At 39.3% G+C, this 16,837-nt stretch overlaps 3 protein-coding genes across 3 annotated transcripts; 1 reads left to right on the top strand and 2 right to left on the bottom strand.

Annotated features, from left to right (window-relative positions):
• Positions 1–1,635: 1,635 nt before the first annotated feature.
• Positions 1,636–7,394, bottom strand: LOC101297928. Its single transcript, XM_004297912.1, has 13 exons — positions 6,711–7,394; positions 6,039–6,537; positions 5,830–5,960; positions 5,444–5,737; positions 5,205–5,361; positions 4,754–5,046; positions 4,301–4,360; positions 4,148–4,201; positions 4,000–4,059; positions 3,172–3,882; positions 2,849–3,080; positions 2,432–2,562; positions 1,636–2,290 (listed from the first exon to the last, which is right to left on the bottom strand). Exons 1-13 carry the CDS (start codon positions 7,392–7,394, stop codon positions 2,087–2,089), a joined length of 3,510 nt encoding a protein of 1,169 aa, XP_004297960.1. The 3' UTR covers positions 1,636–2,086.
• A 1,031-nt stretch (positions 7,395–8,425) lies between these two features.
• LOC101292787 (protein CREG1-like) lies at positions 8,426–10,707 on the bottom strand. Its single transcript, XM_004296516.1, has 6 exons — positions 10,482–10,707; positions 9,941–9,976; positions 9,314–9,515; positions 9,135–9,213; positions 8,892–9,009; positions 8,426–8,717 (listed from the first exon to the last, which is right to left on the bottom strand). The coding sequence occupies exons 1-6, from the start codon at positions 10,655–10,657 to the stop codon at positions 8,693–8,695; spliced, it is 636 nt and encodes a 211-aa protein (XP_004296564.1). The 5' UTR covers positions 10,658–10,707; the 3' UTR covers positions 8,426–8,692.
• Positions 10,708–12,146: 1,439 nt separating this feature from the next.
• On the top strand, positions 12,147–13,755 carry LOC101291912. Its single transcript, XM_004296513.1, has one exon. The coding sequence runs from the start codon at positions 12,506–12,508 to the stop codon at positions 13,472–13,474; it is 969 nt and encodes a 322-aa protein (XP_004296561.1). The 5' UTR covers positions 12,147–12,505; the 3' UTR covers positions 13,475–13,755.
• The last annotated feature ends 3,082 nt before the right edge of the window (positions 13,756–16,837 follow it).

Genomic DNA, 16,837 nt, shown 5'->3' with positions numbered 1-16,837 from the left:
TTGTGGGGTGGTTGAGGAGGGGTTGGAGCAGAAGAAGATGGAGTGGGAGCAATGATGGCGATAAAGAAGGTAAGGAGAAGACAGCATGATTGCGTTTGGCCTCTGGCGTTGAAAGAAAGGCAGCTAAATTTCTAGGTTTTTTGTGCCTACCTCTCTCTTCCTCTCTCTTTCTCTCTTCTCTCTCTCTATCTGACATATGATAGAGAGAGAAAAAGTGTGTGTGATGATGATTTTCATTTATGAAGCCCAAGACTCCTCTCTCTTTCTCTCTTCTCTCTCTCTATCTGACATATGATAGAGAGAGAGAAAGTGTGTGGCTTAACCAGTCTCATCTGAACTCCAAGCGCGTGTGAAACAATATTGCGATTTTGGGCAAGTTAAACTTCGTCTTCTACCATTGAGAAAATTAGTGTGTTTTTTTCTCCAATGTCATACACAGTACAGTTACATATTTGACTAGCTTCTTGCTCCGGCGTCATAGTCAATGTTATCATGCGCCAAGTCCATGTTATCATGCGCCAGCTTCGACTAAGCTCATAATCTGTTATATTTCTCTTTGAAAATTACACTAGCAGCAGTTTCAGTTTGATTTAGTTGAGATGCATGTTTTGGTTGATCAATCTTAAACTTGCAAGTATGATTAATTAATTGATTAGAATCAATGTCCTATGTCAAAAGTTTTTCTTCGACGGAAAATAAGTAAAACTAAATGAGGAAGTATTTCTCGACGCGGATTAGTTTCTGGACCTGGTGAGTCTTTGATGATACGGTCGTTGATATTCAAAAAAAAAAAAAAAAAAAGGGNGAGCCAGTACAATGACAAGAAGGCAAAGCGATGATATAGTAGTTTATTTATAACAAAAAAGAAGACGGTTATATTTATTTCAATACGTAATTTAGTTATAATCAACACCTTCACCTTACGGTTGAATATGTTACCAACACTTTTACTAATAACAATGTTGTGTGTATTGTACTGCGTAACTTCTATGTGAGAACTTATCTTGCATTAAGTTTAGCTGATGCCCATTTGTTATGCCAGGGGTTGCCAGCTGCTTCAGGTTTCAGCTGCTTCAGTTTTTTCAGGTCATCATATTATCTGTATAATTGAAACACTTCAGAGTCTTATCAATATCAAAAGAAACCAAGGCCTGAAGCCATGTAATTTTCACCATTTTCTTTCATTGCTACGGTTGTATGCAACTAAATTACGGATGTAGTTCATCACACATTAGTAGAAAAAGATGGACGTACACAGGACTAATGATAGAAAACAACTAGTCGCAGTTCATATTCACATGTCTTCCAGACAAGATTATACCTCCTTTTTAGCCCGATACAACTTTAAACATAGAGAGAATTATCATTACGCTAATTAACTCTTCGTATCGTCTCAACTATCAACAGGAAGAAGGCATAGAATAACAAAAATTACACAATCCTCCACCTAGAAAAGATTCAAAGAATACGGAAGTAAAAAGACAAAAAAGGAGTTCAACTGTTGAAGGAAGAAGAAAGTGGGGTTGGGGACATGGTCCTAGAATCGACAACAAGAATGAAAGGCATGCCTGCAGCGAGTATGGGCCAATATTATGTCGTAGTCGATGGGTCTACACAACTATCTCATTGTCTGATGCACCTGACCGACCTTACCAGGAGTTTTTGGCTAACCTTACTCTAGGATGAGAGAACAGGTGCTTCTATTTCAGTCTCTAGGTATGTTTACAAAAATGTTCAAGATTAACATACAGAAGGGTGCATAGTGAATTACCCTCATTTTGACCCCAAAACAAAGCTCTCTGATTTCCAATGTAGCAGATCAGCCACTGAATATGTCAAGACAGCATTCTATATACAGATAGGGTACAATCTATTTAGCATACAAGTCATACCGATGCTTGTTGAATCTTCCGAAGATATGATCTCATAGATTCCTGGATTGGAGATGCCAAAAGGGGTAGATGAGTTTCCGGATATGTTCAGGCTCAAGTTGATGATGTGAATGAATGTGAATTCTTGCTAACTAGGTATTGTATGTGCATGGTCTCTGCAGTTGGTAACTTCTGGTACAAGCTTAGGATCCAACCTAAGCAGTTGCATCTTCCTTTTCGTGGTTCTGTAAACCACACTCGAGTCTTATTGCTGCCAAGAGTTCAGGAGACACAGGAGCAACCTTTTTCCCAATTGTGTTCTTCTTATCATTATTTCCAGGACTATCTCCTGCACCCCAACCCCTGTAAAGAATAACTTTGCTTGGCTCCTGGGAGACTAAAACCGCACCTGTTGCTTGCTGTGGAAGAGAAACAATAAATTCATACAAGTTACAATGGAAGCACAGAATAGCCTAAACAAGAGAGATTCAGACAAGTTTAAATGGAAGCACAGAATAGCCTAAACTAGGGGAGAAAAAGAGAGGAATTTTTGTGCGCACCTCCAGCTTAAAAACAATTTCCCTTACTGAAGTTCCTTTTGCTCTGCCTTTGACATTTACTATGGCAAGAGGATACCTCTCGAAGTGCGCTTTGATTGCTTTCGCAACACCAGTTACAATATTGTTCCTACCTAAGAAGTGATAACAACAGCACACTTCAGAAATAATGAGGTTGCATATAGATTAGGATTTTGGCAATCTATATACTAGGACATGTAATCATGAACCAATATAATGTCAGGGATAGTTAGCATTTTCAAAATAAGCATGAAAAAGAAAATCCATGGTGCGAAAGTAAGGTTCAGGTACAAACTAGAAATCAGTGCAGTACATTTCCTATCAAATAACAACTGTTTTAGCAAGAATAGTTTAACAATAAGAGGGAAATAAGAAAACTCAAAATGGAAAACAAATTACCAACGGCAAGCACAGGGCGTTTTTTCATCTTCAGGGCTTGCTTTCGCAGTAGAAGCCTCTCACTGTTGGACAAATGCACAGCTCTCGAGGGCATCTCATTTAATGTCTTTCTTACCATTGTTGGAACTGGAGATTTTGATTTAGTATTACCAGATCTACCTGATGATTCCAGCTCATAATCAAAAACACGATGCTGATTGTCAAGAATAGCAGAACTGCTTGGACCTTTTGACTGGAATCACCACAAAACCAGACAACATAAGAGGTTGCCAAAGAAAAGAAGATAAACTAATATCAACTAGCATACGACATCTTTATATTACCATAACATCTTCACGGCAAACATAACCTTCAACTTCTCTATTTCTATCCTTGAAGAAAGTTGCATTGGAATCAATTGTAACCGAAGATCCTGGATCGACTTTACCACTCTCATTCTCATCACAGATAAAAGAGAAAATCTCCTTATCCTGTTGAGTGGCTAATTGGCTGTTAACTACAGCACCCGTTCCAACATTTAAATCCATCTGAGTCACCTGCGAATCTTGGTTATCTCTAGCATTGATAAACACTCCAGCTTCTTCTTTTATATCTTCGAACAAATCCACTTGGGTTTTACTTGTAACAGATTCATCTGAAGATACTGATTCAACTTTACCAGGCCCATCCTCATCGTAGGCCAAAGAGAAAGTAATCTCCTTACCTTGCTGTGTGGCTAACTGGCCATTTATGACAGGACTCATTCCATCAAATAAATCCGCATCCGCATCTATACCATCAAGTTCTTGTTTGTCTCTAGCCTTGTTCAATATTCCAACTTCTCCTTTTACATTATTGAACAAATTTTCCTGGGATTCAATCGTAACTGATCCATTCGAAGACCTTGATTCCACTTCATCAGTCTCCTCTCCATCACAACTTGAAGAGAGACCATACCCCTCACCCTGTTGTGTGGCTAAGTGGCCTTTCACAACAGCAACCATTCCATCATTTAAATTCATGTTGGTCACATGAGATTCTTGTTTGCCTCTAGCCTTGAAAAACATTTATGCACTATATCAGATTATCAGATATCACTTTTGAAGAACAAAACTATAAGTTACAAATATTATACAGATGTCTGAGACATTATCATACTTTGTAGTCTTTACCTTGAGATTCTCTTCATGCATACATTCTTCTGATTCAACATTATTTACCTCCTCCCTGACCTGATTTATGTGGCGCAAAAAAACTGTTAACTATAATCCAGCTAAATATCTGATGCACATCAAAGTATATAGTCATCAGATAGCTCACCAATTCCTTTGATTCATTAACTGGATGCATATTGTTTGAGTCCTTGCCTTTAACCTGGTTCAGGAAAATAATGTATAATTGTCTCTTTGATGTGCAAAAAAGCAAAAAGGATAGAGTAAAAATATTGAATTATAGAATAATAGGAAAGCTCACCACCAATTCCTCCAATTCATCTATGTTCTTGTTAAGCTTTAAAACATGAAGTTTCAAGGACTGCATTTCACAGCAGGAAAAAAGAAAACAGAATCAGATGTTGAAGTAGACATGATAAAAGTAAGAACAATACAAAAGACTATGAAATAGCTTTCAACATCAAAAACAGTCAAGATTGTTCCAAGATCCTTGTCCTATAGATTTTACATGACAATGCAACTATATCCGTTATCTTTCATTTCAGGTCATTCTAAGATCAAAAGGCAGTGTTTCAGCCAAAATCAATCTAGAGGGGGGAATTAGAATTGATAGGATTAGACAACTTGGCCATTAATCCGGCCTCTATGAATGGACTTGCATCATATGATTCTTTCTATCTTTCTTTTTTCCTTAAACATTTTAAGTTAGTGGATGCAGATTGATAATGACAAATAGATAAAACGCAAATTCTACCTCACGACGCTGTGCCTCAATAGAACGCTTCAGTGCTTCTCGTTTAGTCAGAAGTGTTTGAGGTCTCAAATTAGCAGGCCGGATATAATTTTTTCCACGGTACACGATGATTGCGTAACCCTTACTTACTCTCTCCACTGCCACAAGAATCCCACCACTTTCGGACTCTAAAGTTTGTGCTACTTGGTGAGCAGATTCAATGCTTTTCTCATTACAAATAATCTTCACGAGCTCCCTATATTTCCAATGGAGATGCATGTTTTCAATTGTCCCATCAAATACTCCTCGTCGACCTGAACATTTTAAGAGACTTTATTAATCTTTCTTGGCAATCATGCTGAAGGAGCCGCATAGTTTGATGGATTTTTAATATGGCCTATGATTCAGTCCTATAATAGGAATCAATGATAGAACAGCTGCTGAGTCCAAGAAAAAAGATAGTATAACTCACCCATTAGTAGGAAAGGCTTCATTTTCAAGCCAACCTTCCTTAGCATATATCTTTCCTCTTCAGTTATACCTTCTTTATCTATTTCAGGTTGCTGGGGACTCTCTGCTTTCTCCAGCTCCGCTAGAAGTTTCTCTGCTTTTTCCCTCTTTTCTAAAGCCTGTTCATTGCATATGTGCCATTTGTAAGACAAAAAAGCTGAACCAAAAGTGTTGTAAATGTAGCATCACAGAAAGTCATACCATGGACAATTTAATGCTGGCCCTACTGGCAGCTGCCTCAGTAGATTTTAGCTTTCTTTTTTCAGATGGAAGACCACCGGTCAGATCATCTTTGGTTTCCAGTTCAGTCCTGGATTCATGATCCTGTGCCGTTGTGGCAGAAATCCTCAACTTCCTACTCCGATTATCTGCATACATTACAGCCTTCCTCCGCTCTTCTATGGCAGAGGAAACTGCAGGAGGCAGAAAATCCTTTCCCCTGTATAAAACAATAAATTCCTTGTCCCGAGCAATCAGAGTTCCTCCAGTCAGCCTCTGCCAAAGAACATGTTCTAAGTTAAGCAACAGCCATAATGCGTTCTGGTTCCAATAAATAGAATATAGATACATTGAAGAAATATTCACACCTTCAACTCTTCAGCCATCAGCTCGCAATTAGTGTTCTGAACCCCTCTTTTAACAGCTACTTTGGCAATCTCACATTTTTCCCAGAGTTTGACAATGGACGTAGCCAACCCTTGAAGCTTTCTGTTTCTTCCTGTATAGGGAGAAAAGCTAGTAAACACAAATGTTGGCTGAAGAGAGTAAGAGTAGCGACATCATAATCCAAACTAACCTAATGCAAAATGAGTTGGCAAGGGTCGGGCAAGTCTCCTTATTGTGGTCATTTCATCATCTGTTAGCTTAGGTTGCAAGCCATACGGAAGAAGTCGGAAAGGCTTCCTGTATCCAGGTACAACAGCTGGTAGAAGGTCCCCATCAACCGGTAGAGGTTCATATCCCCACCAATCATTAAACCGCGGACCAAGTCCCTCTAACATGCGGTCAGCTTCTTCAGCAAGTTCTGCCTCGCCTGGAAGCTGAAACCGAAACCTATTTGCCAAACCAACCCCTTGTATTAAGGCTGGCTGAGTTTTTTCATCAGTTGGACTTGGTCCTGTCACAGAGTTTGCTTCATCGGTTCCTCCAGCATTAACTACCGCATCACCAGAATCATCACTTGTCGAATCTTCACGCTTTTTACCCTTTAAAAAGTAAGGATACTTATAGTTCACCCCCCTATACAAAATTATCTTCGCTCCTGACCTCCAAACAACCAACCCTCCAGTTTTCCTCTGATAATGTCACCAACAAAAACTAAAATTAACTAACTCCGTTATATAAACAATCACACTATATCACATTTCCGATATAATTCAAATCTGCAACAAGTAAAAACACATTGCAAACAAACAATCCCCATATCGAAAAGTCATGTACAACTCAAATAGCGAAAACGGATTCTTACCTCCAACAAGTCATGAGTCCTCTTCATGTTCAACCTACACAAATCCTCACAAACAAGCTTCACAACCTCCGACCGCCGCCAATTCTCATGAATCCCATTCACAATCCCCTCAGTAATCCCAGCCTTCCCAACTCTCACCTTCTTCTTCAGCTCAATCCCAACCGTCCTCAACCGCCTCAGCTCCGCCGTAGACAAGCTCATCTCCGCCAACGTTGGCACCTTCTCCTCCTTCTTCTTCCCCTCCTTCTTCCTCTCCATCTCCTCCACCTCCTCCAGCCTCTTCAGCTCCCTCCTCATCTCATGAAACCTCGAAATCGCCCTCCCGGTCCCCGGCGCCGGGACCGGCTTCTCCGGCGTGCTCCAGCTCGGGTCGATAGTGTGGCCGACGCGGTACTTGGGGAGAGTCTCCGGCAGAGGGACGAAGATTTCGCCGGCGGAGCTTGGGCCGGGTTTGGAGTCGGGTTTATTGTTGTCTTCGGTGAACCCGAGGCTGCGGAGCTTCTCCGCGATTCGTTGGATGGCGGAATTGGCGGCGAGGGTTTTGGAGTCGGCGGCGGAGCTCCGGATGGTGAATTGGGAGGGTTTGGGGGGTTTGGGGAAGGAGAAGAAGGGGGAGAAGGAGTGGAGGTCGGTTAGGGTTTTTGGCGGGAGAGAGGAGGGAAGGTGAGTTAGGGGGTGCAACATTTTTAGGGGGAGCTTAGAATTTGAAGACGAAGATGAAGAGGTGCATCGTTGGTGATTGTGAAGAGTGAAGACTTCAAGTTCAGGCGGGTGATATGGTTAACGAATCCAGTAACGACTATCTATCTCTATCCTTACTCACGTGACTCGCTCGTGATATCTTCATATATCATCATATATATATATATATATATATATATATATATATATGTATAAAATAAGGAACCTTCTGGGTGGAATTGTCACACATGAGTTCACATACATACATGGATGGTCAGAATTAGATGAAATAATATAGAAATATGGTGGTCAAACATATGAATTGTTATAAACGGTTAAAATTGCGTCGTGTAAATACACGTCATGCACGCAAGAATTTCTAACAAAATAAAATGAAATGAAGCTCATAATCAACTTCAATGAATTCTAGTTGGGTTGGTCTAGCGGAAACATACAGCGTGGCGCGGACGTGACACGAACGTTATATTGGGTCATGTTGGGGCTCTAGTAATAATAGAATGTCTATGATTCGAACATGAGTGACACAGACGTTATGTTGGGGCTTGGGTCTCTTCTGATAGTAGAATGTCGTTGATTTGAACATAAATTTGTGAAAAATATTTATGATAATAGAATGTTGTTCTAGAATATTCACTTTGTGTGTGTCTTGGTGTAATGCTAGTCGAATAAGGAATTCTGATTCCACATAGGATGTTTGTTCTTGAATATTCACTTTGTCTTGTGTCTACTAAGGATGTCTTTATTTATTCATATGGTGCAGATTTCTAATTTAATAATTGTTAAGGCCCTCAAAATTGTATTTTCCTGTTTTAAACATGAACGGCTCAAGTTTAACAGAATTCAGTTTGTCTATTGGTTTAATCGAGTTTGAGTGTTTTAATGATTATCAAATTGACTGAAAATTTGTATAGATGATCTACACATTAGTACCTAAAGACTAAAGTGAAAATCCGCATCATAAGAATAAATAAGGATGTCCTTACATGAGAAAATCTCTATAAGGTGGAATATATGAATCAAACACAAATGAAGAGCTTGCCAATTTCCACTGTATCACTTTTTTTCAGCTTACAACACAGAAAATTGAACTCCCTTGTACAAATAATGTTCCCTCCTGTTATTTTATCAAATTATAGGATAGCAGATTTCTGTGACAATTCATAGAAATACATGATTATATACATTTGTTTCTTTTCATTTACACAGGTTCACTGTACACAATCCAAATGATCCAACTCATAACAATTCGAATTCAAGCTGAACCACAGCCGGATGATCAATCACAGGTTGAAGGCATGTTCTGTCCTGTAGAGGACCAAAATCAATTTCAGGAAGTAGGATAAGAAAAGGAAATTAAAGATAAACACTTTAAAGTTGAGACACTAAACCGTATTATTTCTTCATTTATTCATCAGATTACATTCATGTTTTTGGTTCTACTGTATATTATCTTCTCTATTTTGTCCTCTTGACACTTACAATTTGGCTTGAAGGTATTGGTCCACTGTGAGAGGTTTTGGACCCCCAAACCAATCAATCAAAAAGATATTCTCGATGTCTAATTTGAAGAACTGGAAGTTGTGACCCTTGGGCCAGTCTGTTAATCATCCAACAATAATAAAGATCAATATAGTTCATGAGCAACAAATGAAATGGTGAGAAGGTGGTTATAGACACAAAAGATGTAATATTGTGTTTCTACCCCATATTGTGTGTACTTACATTTCATCTCTGGATGCTTTGAGAACAAGGCCTTTTTAGCAATTTCTTTTTCTTTGGGACTTCCATTGGCATACCTCAACTAAAATCAGAAACTCTGGGTCAGTAAACTTAGCGTAATACCTCTTTTTACATATCTGTTATTTTAGCATGTAATGAATCAACTCAAAGTTGCTACACACCTTTCCTGTAAGTGTAATCTTTGCACAGGTGGGATTCTCAGGGTCAACTTTGCCACAGGTTCCAATAGGATGCTCACTAATTGTCAATGAAGCCCTTTGGTCTTTCCCTGCATTTCTTGCAGTCGGATCAAGAGTTGTCAAGTAGAAGTATGGGATACCGCTGCCTTTTCCAGGTTCCCCATCGCTAAATGAAACCACATTCCTGCATTGTATTTGATGATCAATTTGATGCAGAAACATCATAGGAGTTGCAGTAACAAATAAACAAGTGATACAAGATTCTGAGGCAAATAGAAAACAATTGTCCAGCAAGGCATAGGAATGAAGCTGTTAATCAGAGAACGATATGTGTAACACACACAGACACTGTCTTGTCATTTGTCAATGGTGATCTGAATTTTTTGGACAATATTTTCTTTCAAGGAGCGCAAAGAAAGAAGGGTTCGGGCTCAATCCAGTTCTAATACTATTCAGTTATGAGCTATACTTGAACTTAATGTGTGACAAAAAAGACACCAAAACTAGTAATATTATCTAAAAGAGCCAAGCTGAAACACATACACATCATCGATGAGGACTAGGATAACATAGACAATAGTCACAAAATTATAAAAGATAAAATCTTACCCAAAGGGTGCTCCTCCCAATTCACCTGAGATGGTACTGCAAACACAGAAACCAGAAGTAAGATTCAAATTTCAAATCCATGCTTCCAAACACAAAGATAATACATAAGCAAACACAAGTCAAAATCTTTACAAGCTTGGAAAGCAGCAGACAGTTTCACTTTCCATATCACACTTCTTCTTTTTTTCAGCCAAAATGAATAATCTTTTCAGATCTTACTGATAGGATGACATCCTGAAAAATTTCAACAACAGTAAAGTTCCTGTCTTTATTTCTTCAACCTGATTTATAGCAACCATCTTGTTCCAACTAAGTCAATCAAAAAAAAATCTATGTACCTAAACACCCGATTTCATTACCATACAAAATGGAATCTCTAACTAATCAAATAGCCAATAAAAATTTCAATAAATTAATTCCTCCTCCTCAATCAGCAGCCTCAGAAAAAACCAGTTACTCTAAGAAAGCTGAGGTGCCCTGATCAATTATTACTGTAACAATAAGATAGAAGCACAGAGATAGAGATAGAGAGTAAAATTACTTCAAGACACCCCAGGAGTTCTGAGAGACAAGCCAACGAGCAGTAGCAGCAGCATTTTTGGGGCTGGGTTTATCCTTCGCTGATAGAAGCCTCCCGTGTACAGCTTCATGCATACCCAGCAACACAGAAACCACGTAGATTACAGAAACCAAATGAACAAGCGCTGTAATCTTCATGACTCTCTGGTTTTGATCTTGGTCTTCGTGAACAGAAATAAAGGAGACGAGTTTGTACAGTACCGGACCAGAATCCAAGTATTTATACACAAGAAAGTTCACGGGGAGGTTGTATCCTCTGCAACGCGGTCTAGTGGGAGTTGTTTCTACAGCTAGAGCTGAACCAATAAGAGGCAATTTTGATCATTTCTAATTTGCTAGAGCAAGGTGACTATATGGTTGTGTGTAGCGAATCATAGAACATAGAAATGTAGAAGATAGCAAGGAGGTGGGTCCGCTGTATCGGTTTGGGCCTATCCGGATAATGCCTTTATCTTATCCAGCCCACATTTTTCTCTCCCCTTCTATATTTTCTTTTTCATTTCAATGATTTCGTCTTGTTAGAGATGTTTCACATGAATTGTCAAGATCACAAAGTCAAGACCATAACTGATAAGATGAGTGAAGTTTACTGGTGACAGGTACTTGCTTGAGATAGAAGAACCCAATGAAACGTGGATAATGAAGTTGAATGAATTGTTGATACAAGAAGATATCCTCCATATGAGTCGTATAGTATCATATGAAATCAATAATATATCTACTATCCCCTCCTAAGTAATTGAACTCGAGGTTATTTACAAATAAGTCATTAGTTTATAAATTCTATAGATTTTACGTTCATGCATGTTTGTATATGTAAACACATGATGATTATGTATATGTTATGTACATAGATCATATGCTTATTTCGACATAATGCATGTGTCATACATTTCGAATAACTACATGTGTCATCATAGTATTATATAGTTAAGAAGTATCGGATCTAATCCAAAAGGTTGGTGAGGTTAAGACCTCATAGTCTATTTAGGCGAAACTTTAACCGAGCTCTCACCCGTTTTATTACATTATATCATAGTGTTTGAAGTCACTTGTTCAAATATTTTGTAGCTTTTTGTTTCTTATGTTCAAGTTTGCATCTTTCAACATATACACATAGAAGCTAATTTTATCACAGAAAGTGTTGAAGCTAAGGCATTTTGTTTCTGTTTCTCTAGTTTGGTTTCATTGTTTTTCTCTTTTGGTGTATGCAACATCATTTCATTCAAATAAGCTAGAAACGAAAGATAGTCGTGGTTTTGCTTTGTATTAACCGCTAAATCGAACCAACCCGACGTGCCCGTCCATGATCGGATCCATCTGAAGGCAGCCTACTACACCAGACCGCTCCCGTTTTCACAGAACCATCCTCCTCATACTCTTACATTTTTCTCATCACAAATAAAAAATACTCAACAGTCCACTATGTTTTTTTTTATGAGAAAAAGGAAATTACAAAGAGAAACCTCTACAACAGCTTATATTAAAACGATCAAAATTAAAAGCATTAAACGCAGAGAGTGGGAGCTTGCGATTCGAGAGAGTTGGATATGGGACCTGATGCCCCAAGCTAGCCATTGCATCAGCCACAAAATTTACTTCCCAAGGGACATACTTAAAGGTGATCTCTTCAAACTTAGAAGCCATCCAGCCAACATCACTAAGAAGAGTAAGGAGTCTCCACGGAGAGGGGGACCTATTATTAATAAGGTCAATAATAAACTTAGAATCACCCTAACTTAGACTCGCCGGATGTCATTGCACAACGCATGTAACAGACCGTCTCGAATAACGCTGGAGTTATAGTCCACTATGTTAGGTTGTATTAAGTCGTCTTTTTTGGACCATCTAAATACATTGCTTCCGCTGACAAAAACAAAAAGAAAAAGTCCACCATGACACGCACCCTTCACAACAAGGCGCCACAAGACCCCGATCGTCTCAGATATCAAAGTCTGCTGACCCGAGAAAGGAAGGAACCAAGCCATGGGATTCCTCACCTTCGCTGCCGCAGGCTTCGGCCTCATCCTCATGGGCACATTCGAAGCCATCGCTTCCACCACCACCTCATCTCCACCCTCCAATCTCCCCCAATCCAAACCCCAAACGACGCCGTCCAGATCCTCCTTCATCTACTTCCTCTCCGCTTCCCTCCTCTCCTTCCTCTTCATCCTCAACTCCCTCATCTCCTTCTTCGACGCCGTCAACTCCCACGACCGGGTCGGGTCGGCCCAGCAGCTCCAGGTCGCCGCGATCGCCGCCCTCTTCCTCCTCTACTCCCTCACCGGCCTCCTCACCCTCAACAACTCCTCCTTCCCTTCCTCCCTCCTCAACCTGATCGGCCTTTTCGCGTTCGTCGAAGAGTTCATGTACTTTTATCTCCGGAGAAAAGACACCGTCGGAATCGAGAACCGCTACTTCGACATGCTGCTGGTGCCGATCTTCGTCTGCTTGTTCGGCACGCTTCTTCAATTGCGCAACAACTCTAGTTCGGTAATCCCCAACTTGGTTCGAGGAGTGGGGCTGGTGCTGCAGGGGCTGTGGTTCTTTCAAATGGGGCTTTCGATTTACACGCGTTGGATGGCGCACGGGTGCGTGTTGAAGGAGAAGAGCAGGGGGAATTATACGGTCAAGTGTAAGGGCCATCCGGAGTATCATAGGGCGAGAGCTATCGCGACGCTGCAGTTTAACTGCCATTTGGCTCTGATTGTGGTTTTGGTTGTTGGGGTGTATTCGGTTGTGGTGAGGAAGACAGGAGGTGGTGGTGGTGGGGGTGATATTTCGAGGTATAAGCCGCTTGGGGCGGAAATGCAGCATCAGATTGATAGTCAGGGGCAGTTTACTTTGGATTCTGATGAGGAGGAGGAGGAGGTTAGAGAAGAGGGTAAAGTGGTTAGGAACAAGGCTGGCGGGGAAGTGGAATTGGATGTGAATGGTAATGGTGCGCATACATGAGGTAAAATCTCGCCAGTTTTGATGTAGTGAATGTAAAACTCTCACATTTTGTTTTTCGTTCTTGTTCCATGTATTTCATACAAGTGAGTTGGGGTGTTCTGGTTTTCAGCTTAGTTCAGTGTGATACATCAGTTGTGCATGCATTCCCATTGTTGTTGTATGGGTTGAACATTGATAATGAGTAGCTAGATATATTTTATAGATGAGCTTATGTAGTGTGATTTGGATGAATGTTGACACTTTGCACAGTTGTTATAATTCTTGAGTGTTTGATTTTAAACAACTTTATAGTGTGTCAACTGCCATTGGGTTATATACAATATATGGATAAGATGATCAAATGTTGTTACTGTTTGATAATGTTTGTGATGAAGTAATTGGAAGTGTGTTGTTCTGTGTTTGCAATTTGGTTGCTATAGTTCTGTCGCTTCTGTGTAGATTCTCAGGTCGACTGACATGTTAGGACTAACTTACTTCTTCCTCTGCACTGGAGTATGAAATATTGGTGCGTAAATCTATCTTTGTGCACCTCTCCCATCCCAAATATCATAAAGAGGACAATTGAAATTCTACTTATATAGTTGGTGTTTAAGCTGGAAGAGGGAATGTATATAGGAGCAGGGTAAATATTGACTTTCTGTTTTAGCTACAGAAGTTTGCCTAATTCCTCATTTCACTAGTTTAGATGAAACTAGCTTCTATTGCTTGCTTGATTTTGTTCCATTGCTTCAAATTATGGATTTGAGGACAATAGCCATGTTTCTCAGCATGAACCTGTCACCAAATTGCTATGCCTTGTGATGTACATTGTGCAACAATGGCCAATTGGCTAACCAAGGAACATGGAGTTACCTTGACTGTATCAAATGAATTAGTACATTACTGCTACATACCATTTTGAATACTTGAACATGTAGAGTTGTGTCTGTGTGTTCATTCAGATATTTCTAAGAGTAGCAGTCACCATTCCTTCCAGCTTAAACATCAGAAAAGAAGACTAAAATGATGCAAATCTATTTCGAATTTTTGATAGAGCTGAAACCAATTACCAGTTCATCCTTTCACCAGGTAATCAGTGTTAGGCTCCCAAAACCAGAACTTACCTCTATCTTAATGGCTTCACCTGCTCGGTTAAGAAAGTTGGAGACCCAAACTATACGCTCATATGAATTTATGCAAAACTAGCCTTCCTACAAACTGTCCTTTAGAAAGACTACCGCGTTAAATTAAATCCTAACGTATGGTAGAAGTTATATACTATTTGTAGTTCTTTCTTATAAAATGAAATAAAAATATGAGGCTTTTGCGCATGCAACATATATAAATTTGCTGATCACTTTTATTTGTCCACCAAAGTGCCCACTCTCTTAGCTTATTGACACATGAAATAATTTACTTTTATTTTTGATAATAAAATAGATATGTGTCAATAGGCTAAGAGAGTTGACACTTTGGTGGGCAAATAAAAGTGATCGGCAAATTTGTATCCATTTTCCCAACAACAACGACACACTCCATCATAAACCACAATGGCTTCAAAATATAATCTCACTTCTCTCTTCATGCAAGCTCTGCTCTCTCTCACCCTCTTGTCTCTCTTCTCGTACAAATGCAGAAGAAACTAGCAACGAAACATCATCCCGTCACAACGGTGAGGTCAAAACCATTAGTGCACTCCAAAAATTCTTTGAAAAATTTGGTTACTTGGAGTTGAAATACCCGATCCACAATGACTCCAATACCGATGAGTTAGATGATTTCGTGGAGGAAGGCATCAAGACTTTGACGACCTCATGTTACTATGGAGCTGCATTGACATTGTTGTTGTATGGATTAAAGATTCATGATGATTGATGAGTAGCTAGATATATATTCTCTAATCTTCGTAGATGATCCTATATGTAATAAATTGGATGAATGTTAGACGCTCTAAACAGATTACAGTTCTAAAATTTCAAATAGCTAGGGTGTCAACTGCCATCGGGTTGTATAATTTTAAAGATTGCGTATGAGCAGATCATTTTGTCACTGTTTGATGAGCTCAGTTGCAGGTTTCCTGCTATGGATGTATGTTCACTGATATTTCTGCTTACCAACTAAAAATTTGGACTTGAATTTTAGCAACCCACGTTAATTAATCATAGAAAAGAAAATGGGAAGTAGACTGAGTAGATTATTCAGACATGAATCCATGCCAGCAGGAAAATATATCAAAGCCCCCGAAAAGAAACACATACGCATACACGAACGATGTACGTTTTAGACATGCTTGGAGTTTAGGTGATCTTGTTTCATTCCTTGAGCTAGCCTTGAGTTATCAGATATTTAAGTTATAATTGGCCTACATACAGCTTGCTCATCACTAGTCATTATTACATTACATCGTAGCAGGGGCGGAGCTAGAAATTTACGTTTAGGGGGTCGGCTAATATACAGTAAAAAGAAAAACAAAACTTTATTGATATATTAAATCAAGTATAATTTTCAGTGTACATTAAGATATATATCGATAATCATTTCCCCGCCCATTTTAGAAGACGTACAAGCGATTCAATCGACATATCTTCATTACTAGTTTTTTTTAACTAAATTTTCCTTTTTACGCTTATTCAAAGAGATAATTGAGTAATTTAATTGAATCATATACCAAACTTAAAGCTTCATTGTTTTAAGATAACTAATATTAGTCATGAATAATGCTATATTTTAACCAATTAGGAAAGAAATAAATGCAAATTCTTTGCTTCCCTTGGTCACCATAAGTAATTACCAAATATTTTAGGGGTGAAATCAATCGTAATTAACTAGAAACTCTATGAAAACCAATAACCTCTTAGTTGGAAATCACACATCACCAAGAAAGTTGAGGGGTGCGAAATGGCTCCGCCCATGCATCGTAGCCAGCGAACTTAACCTAAGGATCCAGTAAGCACAAGTAACTGACTAACTGAGCGCGACTACGTACGTAGTACATGCATATATACGATGTGTTCCAGTTGATGTACTCAATCAACCTACTGGAGTAGCGGACAAAGCTGTCTACGTCTGGCCGGCGATGACTGAACATCCTCTAAAATTATAGAACAGAAAATTTCCACAGTAGCTAGGCCCCAATTGAACAGAGACTTGTTGATGAGCTCCATCTGCCTTTCTGTTTCTGGGAATATTATAATTGTCCATTACAACTAATTTTTTGTATGATAGCTCCTTCATTAGTTCCTCAGCACAACTCATTAACTTGTCCGACGAGGCAACGACGTCGACTATTAATTGATTCAATTTTAGAGAGTCAGTCTCAGTCACCCAAGTTGTACATATATGCATGCAAGAGTCTCCCTTAGAATGACGACTAAACCCAACGTC

Source organism: Fragaria vesca, linkage group LG4 (assembly GCF_000184155.1).
Source record: "Fragaria vesca subsp. vesca linkage group LG4, FraVesHawaii_1.0, whole genome shotgun sequence".
NCBI lineage: Eukaryota > Viridiplantae > Streptophyta > Magnoliopsida > Rosales > Rosaceae > Fragaria > Fragaria vesca.
The sequence above is the reverse complement of the archived record's forward strand: the minus strand, read 5'-3'. Positions and strand labels throughout refer to the sequence as shown.

Coding starts and splice junctions, on each gene's coding strand:
- LOC101297928 (XM_004297912.1), bottom strand. CDS start 7,394: ATGTTGCACCCCCTAACTCACCTTCCCTCCTCTCTCCCGCCAAAAACC. Junction 5,738..5,829: donor TGATGGCTGAAGAGTTGAAG/GTGTGAATATTT, acceptor GTTCTTTGGCAG/AGGCTGACTGGAGGAACTCT. Junction 4,361..4,753: donor TTGAGGCACAGCGTCGTGAG/GTAGAATTTGCG, acceptor TGTGAAATGCAG/TCCTTGAAACTTCATGTTTT.
- LOC101292787 (XM_004296516.1), bottom strand. CDS start 10,657: ATGAAGATTACAGCGCTTGTTCATTTGGTTTCTGTAATCTACGTGGTT. Junction 9,516..9,940: donor TTGGGAGGAGCACCCTTTGG/GTAAGATTTTAT, acceptor AATACAATGCAG/GAATGTGGTTTCATTTAGCG. Junction 8,718..8,891: donor CAATACCTTCAAGCCAAATT/GTAAGTGTCAAG, acceptor GGTCCTCTACAG/GACAGAACATGCCTTCAACC.
- LOC101291912 (XM_004296513.1), top strand. CDS start 12,506: ATGGGATTCCTCACCTTCGCTGCCGCAGGCTTCGGCCTCATCCTCATG.